Genomic DNA, 20,839 nt, shown 5'->3' on the forward strand with positions numbered 1-20,839 from the left:
TAAGAAGGACTATAAACGGGTAAAGTTGGAAACTTTACCCTTAAGAAGGCTTTTCCAGTATGTAGAAGAGGTATGAAGCTTAGATCTAGGGTATAGGGGCTTAATATATTAAGACGACCCAAACAGACAGGGCAACTCGTCGAGTCCATGGATGAACTCGACGAGTTGAGACGATTTGTCCCGTTTCTGATTACAGAGGAACTCGACGAGTCTGAGGATGATTCGAAGAGTTGATTCGCTTAATCATGATGATGAGTAACCAAGAAACTCGGCGAGTCAGGGGGTGACTTGGCGAGTTGGATCGCGATTTTAGGGTTATTGAGTTATAGAACTCGGCGAGTCGATAGCCTGACTCGGTGAGTTGGGTCAACCCGGAATGTTGACTTTGACCAGAGTGTTGACTTTGACCAGGGGTAAAATGGTCATTTTACCCTAAGAAGGATTAGCAGATTCCTGACTAGTATTTCTTGTGATAATGATAGCCGAGGAGTCGTTGGAGCAGCCATCAGAGATTCCTCACGCGAGAGTTCAGTAGCCAGCTTGAGAGGTGAGTCTTCTCCTATAGGAACGGGTCTAAGGCACTAAGGCCGGCCCGTTTATGTATGTTAGTGTATGTCGGGGTTAGCCCGCTGTAGATTATATGCTTCCGGACTTCGGTCCGATGCCAGGGCAAGCCCGAGGAATGTTAGTATGCTTGATGTCTTTGTGATTCTTGTATGTGTTTGTTATGTGTTCCGGACTTCGGTCCGATGCCAGGGCAAGCCCGAGGAATGTTAGTATGCTTGATGTATTTGTGATTCTTGCATGTGTTTGTTATGTGTTCCGGACTTCGGTCCGATGCCGGGACAAGCCCGAGGAATGTTTAGCTTATATGTTATGTATTATGTGTTTCGGACTTCGGTCCGATGCCGGGGCAAGCCCGATGAAAGTTTATATGTTATGTTATGTGTTCAGATTATATGCTTTTTGATATGTTATATGTATACCGGACTTCGGTCCGATGCCGGGCGGGCCGATGCCATACTTCGGTCCGATGCCGAGCGGGGCCCGATGTCGGATTCGTCTGATGCCGGGCGGGGCCCGATGTAGTGGGAAAGGCCCAAAGTATGTTATTATGTGATTATGTGTATGGTATGTGGTATTTTGGGGAGACTCACTAAGCTTCGTGCTTACAGTTTTCAGTTTTGGTTTCAGGTACTTCCACTAGCAAATGGAAGAGCTTGGGATGACTGCATGGCACACACCATAGATTTTAGCCTGAGATATTTTACTCTGATTGATTTAATATGTGATTGATATGGATACACTGTTTTGACACTTGATATATCATGGTTCATGTTTTGATAAATGATTTTTAGTGATTCTGGTTAATGATTTAAAAATGAAATTTTTAGACTGTATTTTTGGGATATTACAGAGACACTATTTATAAATGCAAAAATTAATCATAAACATTTGGTAGATACATCAAAACTTGTTTGTTCGCATGGATCAAACGCCAAAGGAAGAAATACAACATAGATTGAATTGTTTGGGGACCATATTTAACACACTTATCAAAGTATGTGATCCTTTTGTGATTAAATTATTGAAGTTTGAGTTTTAGGGTTGGTTTCTAGCAGACCGCGACGCAGTGCATGTGTGTGTAAGCTCTAGACATTAAGGAATAAGAGTTGGTTGTGCCACAAGTGCTAGTTGACCGGTGACCGCTGACTTTGCTGTTGACTATTGACTTTTTTACCGGTTTGGCTTTTGGTTAAATTGGAGGTTTTGGGCTATAGACTAAGGTTTATCCTCTGTTTGGTTTAGGCAGTTCGTGTAGTTGATTCTTTGGGATTTCGAGTAGTTAGGATTCAATATGCCACTGTTGATCCTTTCTATCCACGAGCTTTGGTTTTTCACATCGATGGCGAATTCAGGGAGTGTAGCCTCGCGGAATTTTCATGGCGTATGGGAATATATGAGGAAAATGAGACGCGCTCCCCAACTTTTGACCTTTTCTTGAGGACAAATGTTCGAGAATATTTTCCGGGTGTCAGTGGGTACGATTTTTGGGCGACAATTGCTAACGGGGCATTCCATTCGGATGTCTCGCAAGAGAGTCATATTCGCTCCCCGATTCGTCGACTTCTTCACCGGTAAATTACTTTTTCTATCAACCACAAGAGACATGGAGATAATGTTACAAGTTTGAACTTATTTTTATTGTGGAGTATTGTTACACCGTAAGTCTTTTGCAATATCCCTCATTATTTAGCTAGCTACTTGGGTAGCAAGGCAGCCATTTACCGAGCCGGAAGCCCTATCAATAGGGGACACTTTATTACTCGCTTGGAGAGATCTTATGGTCTTATTACACCCCAATTGGCTAGGACTTTAACACGTAAACCGGGGGATGACCTTTCTATGGGATATTTGGAGTCGATGCATGTTGTGGTCAATATGGGTTCTTACTGAATTATACCTGTTGACAATGATGTGGAGCCACAAGCTCAACCTGAACAGTAGCCATGGCCTCGAGGAAGGAGGAATGTGTGAGGGCGTGGAGAGAGAGGACAACCGGTGCATCATAATGCACCTATGGGAGCTGCTAGTTTTGGAGAAGAAGCTATGAGTGGTTATTTTGACCAATTATCTTTAAATATGAATTGGATTGGGGGAACTATGGAAAACATGGTCCGACACTTTAACATTGAGCAACCACCTCACTTATATCCAATATGTCCTACATGGAGTGAATATTGGAGTTGGGGTGGAGATGGAGCAGGAACGAGCGGAGCACATGATGAGGAGAATGATGATTAATTTTTATCCTTTTATTTCTTTTGAGTTTTTGTCTTGTTTATTTTTGGTGTGTTTGTTTTTATTTTGGTTTGATTTGGTTGTGTAACAATACTTTAAGATTGTTATGTTTCTTTTTTCCGCATCTTTTGGTTGTTTATGTCCATAAATTTGTGAGAGAAAACGCGAAAAGATAGAGAATTAGAGATACGAGAGCGTTTACGAGTTAAGCCTAGTTGTTTAGAGTCGAGATTCGAGACCCACAATCTTAGATAAGTGTGGGGTTAATCAAGAGAGAAACAAGATTAGCAATGAGTCAAAAGTGAAGAAAAATAGAGTTTTAGAAGAGTCTTAAGCAATTAAGACAATGGTTACATGTCACTTGAAAGAGGACATTTTTACAAACTACATTCTGCGAAACCCAATCCTAACGATGTGAGGATCCATATCGCACGTCGTGAGACCGCTATCAGTAGTATTTCGCAACACAATTCACACGATGCCACGTCGTGGGTTTTATACCCCATGCCGTGAGTTCTATACTTCTACAATTCGGGAGCCTTTTACTACATATTCCTTTAATGGGTCGCTATTATCATTATCCGAGTTGTCATAAACTTGGTTTTTACTCTTTTTCTCAACCATGCAATGTGGCGTATGCTTTCCCACATTGATCTATTATGTTTTGAAGATTTTTCTACACCACATTTATTGAAGATTCAAGTCTCGGGTTCACATTTTCACGGCACATTCATGTACTTCTAAAGATCCAAGTTCTATAATTGAAGATGTCCATATTCAAGATGTTCACATTTTCCACACGTTCAAAATCGATCTTGCTACTATTACCCCAGGGGAGTCTGTTCCTTTTCTCCCTTTTCTTGTTCTTAATTTATTTTATGCATACAATGAGGGTATTGTATGTAATAAGTGTGGGGTAGGGGGTCGAAAAAGTAAATTTCTAGGAAATTTTAAAATTTAAAATTTTAAAATTTTTTAATAGATTTGAAATAATAATATAAAAATTGAATCTATTATTAGTTTAAACTTAAGTTGCCAGTATTATGTGGGATGATCTGATGCGAGCTCAAATGTTTAATTGAGCCAACATATATTATAGTATATTTGTGGCTTCCCAAGTTTTAGTGAAAAGCCATGAGATATGAAAGGTAATCTGGTAGTTTTTATGGCATAATATGTTTTGCAGCCTATACCTGAAATCTATCCAGGAGAGCTTATGTAGTCGTTGCACTTAGACTAATACCTCTGACCAATAAAGGTTGAAGTTAAGCTCCCTTGCTTAAGCATGTAGGGCTTGAGACAAAAAAAAAAGTGATTTATAAAAAGAAAAAGAGAGAAATTACCAAAAAGTTGTAAGAATTTTGGAGCTATGAAAGTATGAAGATCAAAAGATCAAAATTCTGAAGAACCAAAAGTTGAAGATACCAAAAATCAAACAAAAAGGTGGTGAATTCAAAGAAATTAAAGATCAATTATTCAAAGAAGTGAAAAATTCCAAGAAGCTCCATTGTGGTATCAAAAGTTGTAATTTTTCTAGATTATGTATGCTAGGGTAGCTTAACCAAAAATACCTTGAGGTTAAGAAAGATTTCTGAGGATTGATTCGGAGGGTTGCAGAAATGATTGTCGTATAAGCTAAGGGGTGAAGGTTCATAAGGATTGAGAGTATTTAGGATTGGGAAGTTTTTAGGATCCTTAGACACAAATATACGCATTGAGGTCTTGGTATAATGGCTGAGTTCAAAATGGATTGTTCTATGTGATGTTAGTAATGAAAGTTTGAATTAAAAATAATTAGATTTGCTTGAGGGCAAGCAAAAGATAAGTGTGGGGTATTTGATATTGCCATATTTATACATATTTATAGGCAATATTTGGATACAATTTTATACATATTTTGGTTATTTGCAAAGATAAATGTTACTTATAAGATTGAATTATATTTTGCAGCCAAAAGAAGTCATCTTGTGGAATAAGGACCAAAAACGACAAGGATCAGAACTTTGGAGGTTTAAAGCTTAAAAGATGAAGAATTCAACAAAAAGTCAACCTCACGACGTGAGGAATCTGATCTCACTACGTGAGTAAAAAGATTCTAGAAGATAAGCATTCGGAGGTCAGGATCCGTGTTCGATACGGATTAGGACTGAACTCACGACGTGAGAATATTTGTCTCACGACGTGAGGAGGGTAATTTCGAAAAGTATATATATCCTTGGTGCTCACGATTTTAGGAGGTTGGCTGGAGAGAATAGAGAGTCCAGAAGACGATTTTCAGAGAAAAAGAAGTCAGAAACTTAGTAATAACATCCAAGGAAGAAGAAGAAGATCATAACTTTGTTCTAAATTTGGTACAATTACTATGTTCTTATTAATGAAGATTGTGTTTTTGATTGTTGCTATGAGTAGCTAAATCTAACTGCTTCTGTTTAGCTAGATGAAGCTTGAACTCATGGATTAGTTTTATGATTATGGATTTTTCTTGTTGGTTGAATGCTTGTGTTTGATGGTTGATACCTAGCATGTTAGAATTTGATACTTAAAATTCTTAAACTCATGTTCTGTGTAGCTTAGTGAATATTAAATTGCATGAACTTGACACCTAGTAATTTAGTGACCATTGAGTTGCTAGAGCTAGGATCCAACCAATCTTAGTTAAGTGATTAAAGTATTAGTTTTGGCCGTGCTAGCGAACATATATTGTGACTATAATATTGTGTTTGTTTAATCAATCTTACATAGCTCCAATAATAATTAATAATTGATTCTGTGTTAAATTATGTGTGACCATGCATAGCTCTACATGAATTGATTCAACATTAGTAAATTTGGACTTAAATTGCTAATAATATATTAATTGGTAACCAATGAGAATTGTCCATAATTAATAGCTAACCATTGAGGGAAAGTAGATTTGAACTGAACAGAAGTGTTTTTAATAATTTATTGAATAGTTGTTAAGAATTGAAGTTTGTCTAAACTTGCAAAATTAGATAAAAACCATTTTACTTTTGCTTAGAATTTTAGGTTAATTTAATAGTAAGTAGGTTAATTAATTAATTCCATTCCCTGAGATCTATACCCGACTATTTGTGTTATACTATTTGTGAGAAGGTACATTGCCTTTAGTCGAATAGCTAGTTAGATAGTAGGTAAAATTAGGTGTAGCTATTAGGACACATCAATACTACTTCGGGGATTCCTACGTAATATATGTCAGTAGAGTACATTGCATGAATACTGTGACAACTAGAAAATTTTGGGTCAAACCAAGTCTAAAGGGTCTTGTATGCAAGTGTATATGCAATGTTTAACTTTGATACAATGATGTTTTATAATATACATTTGGAGCTCATGTTGCATTAAGCCTTAAGTAATCAAATGCAATCAAACAAGAATCAAATTGTGTTAACACAAGAACTTGTAATTTTGTCACAACCTTGGACACTCGAATTCTAAGGCCACCATACTTGAGTTTCCTATTAACTAGAACCGTAAACACGTCCATGGGAATCATTCAAGACCGAAAACACTTCAATGGGCCACCCCTTTGGCCGTAAACACCTTTAATGGACCATAGCTTGGCCGAAAACACCCTAATGGACCATAGTTTGGCCGTAAACTCCATTCTAGAACCATTAGGACCGAAATCCCCAAGGTATGGGGTGATTTCAGTCACATAAAGGAGTTCCAGCAATTTCCTGTACAGTGACAACTTAAAATAATAGGGTATTGACCTCAAAAGTTGATACTTCAGCTTTACATGATTTTATCCAGCAAACTACCATGCACAACACTCAAATACCTATCAAATATCCATGCTTACTCATTTCATTTAAACCACGTCCAGAAGACAAGTTCTTCACCATTTCTTTCACTATCCTACCTCTCATTATCTTCATTCTTCACAAGAAGTTCTCTCAAGAACAAGCTTGGTCCTTTCCAAAAATCTTCATCATTTAGGTGGTCCTTAGATTTTTGGTAAGTAATTTCGACAACTCCTAGTGTTTTTACACCTTATTATGTAAATTTCATCCTCTTTACACACAAAATTCGTGTGTTAACCTTCTTAGGGTATTATAAGCTTCAAGGAGTTCATCAAGAGCATCCTAGTGTTTAGACTCGAAATCTCTTCACAACTCTTCAAATCATCCACAAAACTAACCCAAGGTGAGTTCATACCCCCATATTTTCAAGCTTTTTTTCCCCGTGTTTTAGGGGGGGGGGGGGAATACAAGTAAAACTTTGTTTATCCCAAAAATAATTACATGATTTCATCTTATTATTAAAAATAAAATATTATTTATGCAAGTTATGGTTTATACTAGTTTTGGTATAAATATTTGTGATATACATATTGTTAAAACAAACATAATCTATGTTATAAAATCATAAGAAAATTTATGGTTGTAAAACTACATGGTTTTTGGAAACTTTTACTAAAAGTTAGTTTTTCTAGCAAAAATGATTACATTACAGTCATTTACAAATTTGGTGTGTTACAACCCAAAAACATTATGTTTTGAATTTCATATTTTGATACTAGATAAGAATACACATACACATTTATATAAAGGTTTATATGAATATTTTCAAACAAACCAAGTTAAATTATAAACAGTATATTTTGACAGCTACACAACCATACGATCATTTTCAGAGGATACATATACTTACTCAAAAGTATAATATTTAATATTACGAGAAAAAGGGAGTCATAGTTCACGTAAATCTGTTAAGGATCTTGTGAGACGTTCCTTCACCGTACCTACCTAGCGTACTCCTTAAGTCTTGCATTATAACAAGAGTCTCCTCGATGGAGAGCGAGACCGTTGTGTATAGATCTATACGAGATTGACAATCCCACACCTCAGCTGTTCACCACAGTTAGACCGGCAAGTCTAGGGTGACAAATATCTTACTAGCTCCGACGCCTGAAGAACGTCGCGCGGGCACAAGTCATATTAGCATGGTTATAATAACTCACATAGGGGTTAGCAAAACCACTTGGTTTGCGGTAAGCTTATACTTCATTAGTTTTATAAAAAGAAATAAAACTATATATACTATTTTCAGTACAACATTCACTTACATCTTGGTCTTAGGGTTTTAAGACTACAGTTCACCTTTAAGAAAATATTGGATTTTCTGGAAACATATATTATTACTTTACAAGGAAAAGATACAAAGGTATTACATACAATTATAGTTCATACTTAAGAAAATATTGGATTTTCTGGAAACATACATCATTACTTTACAGGGAATAGACACAAAGGAATTACATACAATTACAGTTCATATTAAAGAAAATATTGGATTTTCTGGAAACATACATTATTACTTTACAAGGAAAAGATACAAAGGAATTACATACAATTACAGTTCATATTAAAGAAAATATCGGATTTTCTGGAAGTATACTAAACCATTTTTCGCGGAACAGTTTCAAACCCTTTTCATACAAAATGCTTATGAACTCACCAACTTAATTGTTGACACTTTTTAAAATCACTTGTATTCTCAGGAAACCAGTAGACAGGTACTCAACCCTTCTTGAGGGTCGGCATCATCGTTTCATGTTTTCTACTTTTCAGTTATTTGTATTTGACTTTTGAACAAACAGAGTTTTGTAAACAATGTAATACTTGAAATCTTAATGTATGATTGTTTGTGTTGCTATGATTCATTTATATTCAACTGTTATGATACTGCACATGAAGTCACTCCATCCGCCCCCAAACGTTTCCGCCGTTCTGGTTTGGGGGTGTGACAAATACACGGTTCGTACATCGACTGGACTCATAATTCATCACCTATAGGTAGCGAAATTGCCGATGTCCTACCAGAATGTTTAGATTAGTTTGTGGTCATCATCTATACTCTGTTAGATGACTACATCATAAACATCATAATTATCGCAAGTAATAGTCATGACATCTTTTATATTTTTATTCTTAAGGACCTATCCTAATCATTTTTTCATCTCTCATCTCCAATCTCTCATCACCCATCACTACCTTATATATATATATATATATATATATATATATATATATATATATATATATATATATATACACACACACACATACACACACATACATGCACATACACACACACGCACGCACACACACACACACATATATATATATAATTACGAAAATACTTATATAATTAAATCGAGTACAATTATGTCATATAGGTTCATCAAACACATATTACAGATAATAGGCACATATAACATTTAATTATCTAAATACTTCATATCTATGTGTAAGATGAAAGTAACTATGCACTCACTTGATAAAAGTGGATGCTTCGGAATTTGGCAGAACTTCACCTTGGTACTTCAGCTTTTCCTCTGACATAACCTAGGTTCATATTACTAAGTCTTAGTCTTATATTTCTGGCGACTAATGATAGTCTAGATTTCTCAATAATCCCGATTACTACATAAAGATCTATCAAGTAAGGAATAACCAAGTAGGATCATATCGAAGGTAGGGTACGTTTGGTAAAGTATATTGTTTGGAAATCTCACTTTAAACACCTCACTAAATCCAGCCTAAACATCATCCCGGTATGTAGATCAATCAGTATAATTATTTGGAATCACTAATAACTCTTATTTATAGGTTCATAATAACGAATATGACTATAAATATAAGTTACATTAAAAGAGATATATGTGTACCTTAACTAACAGAGATTTTAGCGAAAACTAGAAAAATTGCACGGACAGAACTCCAACCTGAGAGCTTTTACTTTCCAGGTTTTCCGAGATGTCAAAGCTAAGCCAAATAATCCTAAATACCAAGAAGATTTCGGATCCAAGGAAAGAAATTCGAGAGAGAGATTAGAAGATGTATGGATGAGTGAATGGGGATACTTAGTATAGTGGTCTTAAGACTCATGTAATATACTTAGTTCAAAGTAAATTGGATAAATGCTTAGTTATACCCGGTATTGTGGTAGTATTGTATAAACAGAAAATTTGTGTTTAAGATGGATTATGGGTTTAGTAGTCATGTCTAGTTATAAAATAAAACTTGAAAGGAATACTTAGTTCAATTAAGCTGGATTTTAGGTAGTTATATACCAGGGGTGCGTGTGAGATTGTAACAAAGAGTATATCTATGTTCTATGACACTGTAGCGTGTCAGGGTACGAGTTACGTACCGAAGTACTACACTAGTATTCCTCCTCTTTTTCGACAACCAGAAATGGTGGGTCTGTATCAGGCAACCAATTAGGTATGTATGGTCAGCTGCTAGAGTAAGATGACAATACTTCACTGATCTAGACAAGTCTCATGAATTACATTGTTAATATGGATTTATAACCCACATACGTATTATGTAACACGACAAGTGTCCCTTCCCGTACGTGTTTATACTTTATCCCCATCATAGTTGTCTTTATTGATTTCTACTGCCAAGGAATCCCCGAAGCATAAAAGTTTACTCGTTGCTTACAACGATCCATCAGGTTAGATCTCAAGGATCAATGTTATAGGATCAGCATGTGAGAATTGACAGGATGGGGTAGATTGTCTTATGGATATCTATGTTAAATGATATATTGTTTGTAACAGTTGTTTTTGCATGTTTATTAATTATGATTTATTATCATTAAAATATTATGGGATTGGAAACCCTATGTGTCTCACTAGGTTTTTCCAAATCTACCCCAGTAAAACTATATGCATCGCATGTAATAGGATTAAAGTTGTTGAAAAATGATTGGGATGCCGAGTGATTAAGATATGACCTGCAATAGTGTTTATGATCGTTAGGTCTTTATGCTGTAACTTATGCATTGTATTAATTATGACATCCTTAGGGTTTTCTATTTTGAAATAACATCTTTACTCAATATATTTTAATAAAACGAGACAATTTCTTAAAAATGTTTTATTGTACTGAGATTTTCCGCAAACAAAGATAATATGGTTTTGAAAGCGTAAAGAAAAGTTTTTTTTTCGGTTCTGAAAAATAGGGGATGTCACGTTGTAGCAACGAAAGTGAGTGTAAGACTATGATGGTATCATAGTTGTAACATCCGATTTCGGTATGTTTCTTTATTTGGAAAATCAGACTTGAAATTAATCACGAGAGGCTATCAGTACTCAAGGGAGGAAGATTGGGCCTTAAAGGAATAAGGTTTATCGGGCTAAGGGGATTGAATCTTGGACTGAATACAGTTTGGGCTTAATTAGGTTATGTATTGTGTAGTGATTTGAGGAAGTCTTGATTCCACTACCTAGAACGACGCTAGAAGATGAAGTCGCATAATAACCATCAATGTCGGCGTTACTTCCTTTCAACCTCACATAATCACAACTATCGTTCTTTCTAATGTGTTTCCTAGCGGACATACATTATAAAATCCATGGAATCAATATATATATATATATATATATATATATATATATATATATATATATATATATATATATATATATATATATATATCAAAAGGGAATAATTCAAAAAATCAAGCATGCAAATGCACATGCTTCTATTCACCAACCCCATGTCAATCTCAAGTCCTTAGTGATGGCTAACAATTCGAGCGCATGAAAAGTTAGCAGTTAGCACAACTACCTAAGTCTTGCACATTCTTCGAACTAGGTACTTGTGAAAACGTCACACAAGATCACATGAGAGACAACTTTTCCACACTTCATCTTGATTTTAGGAATATCTAAACCCCATTGTGGGAATATATCAATTCGAAATTTGGTACATTGGTCACACGATCACAATCCCATCTTAAGTGAATGCACGAATATGATGCTCAAAATAAATTCGAAAAATAAGCATTAACTTTACAAATGAAACATATATTTAAAAAAAATATTTCATGAATGAAAAAATTACTTATATTATTCATATTGGAAGTAAGAAGTATAGTATGTGAAATCATTTCAAAATCAAAGCATGAAATTAGGTTTAGGGACATGTACTCCCAGTATAAATCACCTCAAGTCCTAAACCTAGTTTATAACTAAATGTAACCCATTCTAATCATTGTATAACGTTAAGGAGGTACTAAAGAAGTTGTGGAAGCGATTTAGGTTAGTTGAAATTTTCTCATGGACCAAAAGGGCACATGATCCATGTGAAATTTGCCTTGGCATACATAGGGTAAGTGTGATTCACTGGCCATGCCAATTTGTAAATTTTTACTCCTTTGGGTAATGTACTTTGATGTATTTGCCACAAACCTTCTGTAGGCCTTCCTAATGACTTCAGTGAATGAAATAAGTCATAGTAACTTATTTTACTAATCAAATACATCTTATTTTAATAATGTTTCAATGATTAATGGTCTTAAAGTTTCAAAGTTTGAATGAGCTTGATATTAATCATCAAACTTCGAAATTTTCCTTTAATATTCATTTAACCTCATAAATTCATTTAGGTTGATATTAATTATCATAATATACTCAAATGACATCATAACCATGATATTAACCTTTTAAAAAAACCTAACTATACAAGGATTTATGACTCAAGTAAGATGATCGAGTGACTTGAGCAACAAAAACTTTATTAAGTTTCAAAGACATCTTATAAGATCTAAAAACTCATTAAACCTTTTATAAATCTATATCATCATCATCCAATGAGTTCCAATTCCAATCTAACTTCCCGAATCAATATTTAAAGTAGGGCATAAGTAAGGTGTTGTTTATTTTTCCGAAGTGAAACTGTCTGAAGTCTGCGGACCACCTCTGCAGCCCTCTACAGCAGAAGAGGTGGACCAAAGTGCTGCAGACTGTAATCAGAAGCATGTTTGTTTTTTTAACGTCTGCAGGCTGCTGCAGATATTAAAAAATTTAAAATAAAGTAATTTAATAAACCGAAAATAGTTTTTTAATACCAAATATTTAATAATTGTAGTCTTGAAACATTGAATTAAAATTCAAACAACCAAATTAGTCTTACAATAACATTTTTAAATAAAATTCATACAACCAAACTTTAATAATTCTCATTCCATATTTTGCATCAATTGTTCGGCAATTTCATCACGTAACTGGGTCATATATTCACGGTCCACTGCAGTACAATGTGTTAGAATCTCATCTTCATCATTATCAACGACTGCATTGTTATTCCGAACCGAGACATTTGGTTCATCATATCGTGCAAAATACTCATCACGTAGTCCCTCTCTTCTTATAAAATTATGAAGCGCAAAACATGCTAGGGTAATGTTTCGTTGTGTAACCAACGAGAATGGTGCCATCCTCTTCAATATAGGGAATCGTGCTTTCAAGACACGAAAAGCACGCTCAATGACATTCCGAAGTTTTGCGTGTGCATGGTTAAATTTTTCTTTATTCGTTAATGCACGTCTTCGACGGAAATCTCCAAGCCAATACCTCACATTACGGTACGGTGCCATAAAACCTCGAATGTTTGCATAGGCGGCATCACAAAGATAATATTTATCTGTAAAAAAAACAAAACAAAAAGGTCATTTATTTTTCAAACTAAGATAAAACTAATTAAATAACCATAAATTTACCTGATGGTGGAAGCAGGAATGGTGCATGTGGATTTGCTAATGCTTCTAATAAAATTCTAGAATCGTGTGCTATCCATTCCCAACCGGCCACAACAAACGTAAACATCATGTTGAAGTCACATATTGCCAATACATTTTGGTAACAATCGCCTTTTCCCCTACTTCTATATAAATCCCGTTTGTTTGCAGGGACAACACCATGTATCAAAGTGCCATCAAGTGCACCAACTGCTCCCTTGAACACCCGACGTAGCCTCCTATTATGTCCCGGAATGTTTGGATTCGGATTAAAAGAAGTTGGTACTATAATGTCATGTGCGAAAAGCAACATTTTGTCCAACACTTCATGAAAAAACTTATGAATTGTTTGCTTTGAGTGTTGAAATCTCCATTTGATAATCACATAACGTTGGTTATGACCGATCATCATAAAAAACATAGCCATCTTCTCCGCAACCGACACATGTTTGCTATCCTTTAATGCGTAGTTTACTCTAAAATGAGCACATAGCCGGACAAATGATTCACGGGACATGCGTAGCACTTCAAGACATTGTAGATGATTACGGTGAAGTAACTCTAACGTAAATTCATGTCCCGTCATTTCCGAATCGTTGTCCCGCACTCGTTTGACACCCCTCTTCCAAAAGTAGCGGACGTATAAGTACATAAGAATTATGAGTAATATCTTTTTGTCGTGATCCATTACAAACCTATTAATCAACAAAACATAGCATAACATAAGATAATAACATAACATAAGACTCAATAGCCAACTAACATAAGATAATAACATGACATAAGATTCAAGTACCAAAAAATATAACATAAATCTCAAGTACCAAATAACATAACATTAATCTCAAGTACCAAATAACATAACATTCAAGTATCAAATACTACAAATAACATTCAAGTAGCAAATAACCGAAAAACATAACCATATAGTTCCAAAACATGCAATTAAAACCTAAACAACTCAAACATATAAACTTAACGAACAATCTTTCCATCCTTTAAAACTCCTAAACTTGTAGTTGTCATCTCGATCCATCCTCTTAGTATTTGTGGATCATTAGGCAAATTTACCCACATCTCTCATATATTCATGGTCCCTCCAAAAATATGATACGCAGCAAATCGTAGAGGGTCCATTGGGTCTAACTCGATCAACTCAAGCTTCTCTAAACATTGGGGAATTGTTGGCCCTTGAGTCAAATGGCGTAGATCTTTTTGCATCTCCAGTGCTAAATCATCAGCAGTAATAGAAGCTTTAGGCGAGGCACAAGAAGGTGGATCAGGTGAGGCACTATGAGCTCGAGGTCTTGGAGTTGAGGGTTTATCCCTTTTGTTGGGGTTACCAGAAGGTGAAGGGGCAGAAGGTGAAGCAGCAGAAGGTGGAGGCTGAGTAAAATGCTCACTAGTATGATCGGAAAAGAAATCATCCTCATCTATGTTAATGGAAGGGGCGTCCATAAGTTGTAGTGGTGCAACATGGAAAGAAGATGATCCATGTACCAATGGTGTTTGGGATGTGGCATAGATGAGATTACCAGATGCACTGTTTCCATCAAAGAGTTCTGCACAAAGCTCTGGAAACAATAATGGGACGGTTTTCAAAGAAGCGGCTTTCGGATGTCCCTAAACGCAATCAATGTAACAAAAGTAATATAAGAATAAATGGCAACTATATAAACAAAATACATATAAATATGTGTGTGTGTGTCTATATATATATATATATATATATATATATATATATATATATATATATATACACACCTTTTTAAAGTCCTCCCACTTCTCATTTGTTAAGTTAAAAGTATTTGTTTGTGGATTGTAAAGGTTTCCAGTTTTGTTTTTTAAGTATAATCATCCTGTGTATTTGGCTTTAAGGTTATCATAGGCGTTTTTTAATTGTCGTTGATTCAAATCCACGCCATACTTTTCCTTAATGGTTGTTCCTAACTTATGCCATGATTGTTTGTGCAAACTCAAACCTTTTCTACCCACGGTTTGTACTTCTTCAATACAAGTTTGCAATAAGCATTTTGTTTGCTCATTGGTCCATGTATGTTTATCTCTCATTGCTAATAACAAAAAAAAATATAAAATACATACTTTAGCTACAAATATTAATCATATTTCAACATAATCAACAAATAAGTTTAGCATATTCAACAACAATACATCATGAATGAACAAAAAAAACCATATAAGCAAAGATTATACAACACAATCAACAAATAAGTTTAACATATTCAACAACAATACATCATGAATGAACAAAAAAACCATATAAGCAAAGATTATACGACAAAATCAACAAATAACTTTAGCATATTCAACGATTTAAGCACAACATTCATAACAATTCAACACAAAAATTCATAAACCTAAACGTAAACCTAAACATAAAGTTTATACAACACAATCAACAAATAAATTTTGCATTTAAGTTTATGATTTCAGCAAGGATTATGATTCAACACAAAAATTCATAAACCTAAACATAAATTGAGCAGAAAATTTGTTTAAAGAACAATTATATCATAAATCAACATTCAAAAAAGATTTTATCAAGGATTCTTCACATCTCAGCAACAAAATCGGTACTCAAATCAAAAAATTGGTACTCAAATGCATAGAATCGGTACTCTATAAGAAATCGGAAAAAAAAACCCTAACCTGATGTTGAAGACGATGGCAACAAGGATCGAAACTGCACTTTGCAGCAGCAGCGGCGACCGGTCGAGGGAGGGGCGGTGACCGGCGAGGGAGGGGCAGCGACGGCTAGAGTCGGTCTTCAACAGGGATGAGAAGGGTGCTGAGAACGAACGAACGAAGAAGAAGGGTGTTGCGGCGTTTTTTGTTTAGGCGTAGCGTGTTTTTTGTGTAGGGTGTTTTTTTTAGATGAGGTTAGAAGTGGTTAGAAGAGCCAAGCCCAATGCTGTGTGGGGAAGAGGACGGGAAGAAGTTTTTGAGCCCGAAGTCTGCGGAAAAACAAACTGCTGCGAATTTAAAAGTGTTGCGTGTGTGCTGCGCCACGTAACACTAAGAGGTTAGAAGGGCTTTTTTTTAAAAACAAACACAACCTAAATCTTGAATTACCATTCAAGTCCTAAGTCTAACCTGAAATCTTCAAATTAGTTATATAAGTGTGATTGCCAACAAATGCCAGATCTCTTTAGCGCACATAAAATTTAGAAACATAAAAGTAAGCATAGAGACAATATCAATTCATGAGCATAACTTCAAATTCAGATTTGCACCATTGTTAGGGTTTTGGAGCATCAACAACTCATTATGCTCAAAATGAAGATATAAATGCTAAGAATAGAAATAGATCAGCAATAAAAAGCTTAGAACTAACTCAAAACTCTAATGAAACATTTATAACATGTTGATTTTCGAATTAGAGATTCACTTTAAACGTTAACTTTGAATCTAAGATACCTGCACAAGAGAGATTACCATCTCCTTTTGCCTACTATGATCAACAACAATATACGTTGATCCTTGTAATATCATTGTGTTTTTTTCCTTCATTTTTTAATTTTTAACCTCTAAAAGTGTATATTTTTGTTAGGACGTTAATGTTGCATCACCCGAACCATCTAAATTTTATCATGCAGATTTAACAATATGAGTGAGAAAATACTTTGACCAGCATGATTCATTAACCAGTAAATGTGTTTTACTCAAACTCTTAGAAAAAAATGTTTCATTTTATTTAATCAAATTAACATGGTCCGGGTAAGTAGGCATTAATCGGTGAACCATTACAACCATGTGCTCTTCTTTCTTTTTAGCGGTTCTGACTCTTCTTGCTCTTTAGTGCCTTTGAGCTTCCTCTCTCTTTAAAGCATTTTACGTCACATCCTCAGCAAAAGTTGTGAGGGATGATAAAACTAGACAAAACACATTGTTTGTAAAGACAACATGGACAACAACTACAAATTTCAAACAACTAAAAATTTCAAACAACTAAACTAAGATACATCATCAACAAGCAATTTATCTTAATCATCAGAGCGTTTCGCTCTCAATTCTTTATAGCGGCTACGATAAGCCTGTTAACGGAAGTCGAGTTCCAAGATGGATTGGTTATGTTTCATTAACATGATATAATAACGACGATGACCATTTTTTTCTGACTCGTCCTGGGTCTTTAAAAATATTTAATTAATTAGGGTTATAGGATTTTTTTTTTTTATAAACTTTGATGTATAACATTTTCATATGTTATCTTTGAAAATATATAGTCCGATTTATTTCAGCAGTGATGGCATATCACTTAGGTGGTTGAAACGACAAACATAATAGGACATATGATGTATCGGGGAGTCTAGACACTTCCATAAGAAGCATGTTATTGCCAGCCAGGATCCCACCCCCACAATATTTGCATCGACAGCATTATATTCCTTTCTATCTTTAAACTCCCATTATCCAATTTATAATATATTTTTTAAGGATTTATATATTTGAATTTCTATGTTCATTAATATTCATTATCTAAAATATAAGACGACCTATAGGTAAGTAACCACCTTCATAGTTAGAACCATGCTTTTGAAAGTGTAATTTTAAAATAAATATGTTATTATTTACATAAAATTTATTGTTTATCATGTTTACATGTTATGTGAAGTAGTTATACATTATCATTTAATATACTCCATATTTAAAAACACTTAAACGATGGCCATACAAGAAATTAAATTTTCATGTGGTAGATGCAACTCAAGCGCTAGTTTTGGTTATATTGGCTTTTGACTGACATGGTAACTCCCCAGTCCCTTTCTACCTCGTTATTTTGTGACAACAATAATGCTATTCAAATTGCCAACAAAGTTGTTTTCCATGAGCTTATGAAACATTTTGAGATTGACTGGAACTTTGTCTGTGAAAACCTTGTTCATAAATCTGTTCTCCTTCTAATATCCAAGTCCCGATCAACATGCTCACATGTTTACTAAGACATATTTCCTTATTTGTTTTCGGTTCTTAGTTTCCAACTGATCAAGTTGGATCATACCTCCCAATACCATACTCATTTAACATATAATATTTTGTCTATTTCATTTTCTTTAATATGTTATGAATTCATTGATTTAGGAGGTTATTTTGATAAAGGATATATGCAACGATTTTTATCCGATCAACTCGTTTCATTTTTAACTAGTTTCATAAATTTAGGCATATCAAACATAATCTAATTAATAGTAAAAATGATAAAAGAATAGTCATGTGTCATGTCATTGCCTTAAAGGCAACAGTTTCACATATAAAAAAATAGGTTTTGTTTGGATATTATGAAATAAAACAAAATTATCAATTATGATAATTATTATAAATTAATTTTATTATTATTATATTTGAAAACTTTCATTATATAAAGGGACTTTAGTATCATTTGCAAAGTGCCACTCCCAATTCTCCTCATCTCTTCTTCACTCTCTCAATTTCTTTAATATAATTATTTAATAATATTCCAAAATGCCAGGAATTGCATTTGGTCGTTTTGATGACTCCTTTAGCTTTGGCTCCATCAAAGCCTACATTGCAGAGTTCATCTCCACCCTCCTCTTTGTCTTCGCCGGCGTCGGCTCCGCCATCGCATACGGTAGCCAATCACTGAATCACATACCTTTTAATTATTTAATTAACAAAATCCTTTATTAATTTCCCATGCAAATTCACGTTGCTAGCTGTACCTACGTAATAATCTTCTTGACTTTTGTGCAGGCAAGTTGACGGCAGACGCCGCCCTAGATCCGGCGGGTCTTGTTGCAGTGGCAGTTTGCCATGGATTTGCACTCTTCGTAGCCGTTGCTATCGCCGCTAACATCTCCGGAGGCCACGTCAACCCAGCTGTCACCTTCGGATTGGCTGTTGGTGGTCAGATCACCATCCTAACCGGAATCATTTACTGGATTGCACAACTAGTTGGCTCCGTCGCCGCATGCTACCTTCTCAGTTTCGTCACCGGAGGACTGGTAAGCATGAAACTTTAAAATTAACCGATGAAAATATATCATTGACCCATAAAAAATAATTTCCTTCGCTTTTGGTGAATATGTATATAAATATAATCATATATGAACAATAATATTAAAATACCACCAATGTTTTTAAACAAAACGATTTGGGAGGTTTTAATCATTTTAGGCTATGTTTTAGTGTTAGTGACTTGTTGTACCACTATTATTATTATTCTTTTAAGATGATAAAGTAGGGTCACAATTTTTGTGATAATTTTATGGTATGTACTTGTATACGAATAAACGTTACTTGTCTGCCCATAACTTTCTAAAAAATACAACTCAACAGACTTGTTTGTCATAAATGAGTTAGAATTCATAACCATGTGTTGTTGTACATCTTGGATATGTACTTATTTTATACCTTGTGATTTTTTCAGGCAGTGCCTATACACGGTGTTGCCGCTGGAGTTGGAGCGATTCAAGGAGTTGTGATGGAGATCGTTATCACATTTGCGTTGGTGTACACAGTATACGCCACCGCCTGTGATCCAAAGAAGGGCTCATTGGGAACAATTGCACCCATGGCCATTGGATTCATTGTGGGTGCCAACATTTTGGCAGCCGGTGCATTCTCTGGTGGATCAATGAACCCTGCCAGATCTTTTGGACCTGCAGTGGCTAGTGGAGATTTCTCTGGCCACTGGATCTACTGGGTTGGACCACTTATTGGAGGTGGCCTAGCTGGACTCGTTTACCCTAACGTGTTCATGAATCACGACCATGCTCCACTTTCAAGCGAGTTTTAAATTTCTTGTGAATCATTTTTATTTGTGATTGTAATAAAAGGAAGAAAAACAATTTATTTGTTTTTCTTTCTTTTTATCTTATTTTATTTATGAGGAGTTCATTGAATTTGGTTCTTTTTTATTTCATTAATTATGTGTGAATTGTGATTGAAGCTTTTATGTTTGATATTGAAAGATGAGGTGAAGTTGGTAGGAACTCATTATATTTGTGGATAAAGTAGAGGTGGGCCCTTTACCTTATTGGGCCTTTTGATTCTTTTAAATGTGGTCCGTGGATAAATAGTGGGTGGGGCCCTTTTCGTTCAATCAATGCACGTGATTTATGATCTCATATACGACATGATCAATTGGTCACTCACATCAAACTTAGTACGACATGGTGTCTCGTTCATTTGCAAATTTATTAAGGTTTAATGTGTTTTTTCGTGTATATGATCATGTTATTTTGGGTGTGAAATGTTTTATAAACGTGCCACATCCATTCTTTTAAAAGGGCAAATAATTTATTGTCACGTAGATGAGTTATTTTGTATAAATCTCGTGGGTCAAGGGGCCCTAATATTTCTATATCATGGTACCAACAAAAATACCATTTTCTTGAAAAAGTGACTATAATGTATAAATTATCACATTTTTTGCAATTGTCTTACTTAAGTCATTAAAGTATATAGAAAATATTGAAAAAAATCTTCATAAAAA

The 20,839-nt window shown here is 34.9% G+C and overlaps 2 protein-coding genes across 2 annotated transcripts; one reads left to right on the forward strand and one right to left on the reverse strand.

Moving 5' to 3' along the window:
- Nucleotides 1-12,804: 12,804 nt before the first annotated feature.
- On the reverse strand, nt 12,805-13,948 carry LOC145113543 (uncharacterized). Its single transcript, XM_079049613.1, has 2 exons — nt 13,345-13,948; nt 12,805-13,268 (listed from the first exon to the last, which is right to left on the reverse strand). Exons 1-2 carry the CDS (start codon nt 13,946-13,948, stop codon nt 12,805-12,807), a joined length of 1,068 nt encoding a protein of 355 aa, XP_078905739.1.
- Nucleotides 13,949-18,757: 4,809 nt separating this feature from the next.
- Nucleotides 18,758-20,254, forward strand: LOC145116830 (aquaporin TIP2-1-like). The gene is made up of 3 exons (XM_079053146.1): nt 18,758-18,973; nt 19,096-19,346; nt 19,772-20,254. The coding sequence occupies exons 1-3, from the start codon at nt 18,847-18,849 to the stop codon at nt 20,138-20,140; spliced, it is 747 nt and encodes a 248-aa protein (XP_078909272.1). The 5' UTR covers nt 18,758-18,846; the 3' UTR covers nt 20,141-20,254.
- The last annotated feature ends 585 nt before the right edge of the window (nt 20,255-20,839 follow it).

This window comes from Lactuca virosa, chromosome 5 (genome assembly GCF_052849685.1).
Source record: "Lactuca virosa cultivar CGN04683 chromosome 5, Lactuca_virosa_CGN04683_v6, whole genome shotgun sequence".
NCBI classification, from domain to species: Eukaryota; Viridiplantae; Streptophyta; class Magnoliopsida; order Asterales; family Asteraceae; genus Lactuca; species Lactuca virosa.

Coding starts and splice junctions, on each gene's coding strand:
- LOC145113543 (XM_079049613.1), bottom strand. CDS start 13,948: ATGACGGGACATGAATTTACGTTAGAGTTACTTCACCGTAATCATCTA. Junction 13,269..13,344: donor ATTCCTGCTTCCACCATCAG/GTAAATTTATGG, acceptor TTTTTTTTACAG/ATAAATATTATCTTTGTGAT.
- LOC145116830 (XM_079053146.1), top strand. CDS start 18,847: ATGCCAGGAATTGCATTTGGTCGTTTTGATGACTCCTTTAGCTTTGGC. Junction 18,974..19,095: donor CGGCTCCGCCATCGCATACG/GTAGCCAATCAC, acceptor ACTTTTGTGCAG/GCAAGTTGACGGCAGACGCC. Junction 19,347..19,771: donor GTTTCGTCACCGGAGGACTG/GTAAGCATGAAA, acceptor TGATTTTTTCAG/GCAGTGCCTATACACGGTGT.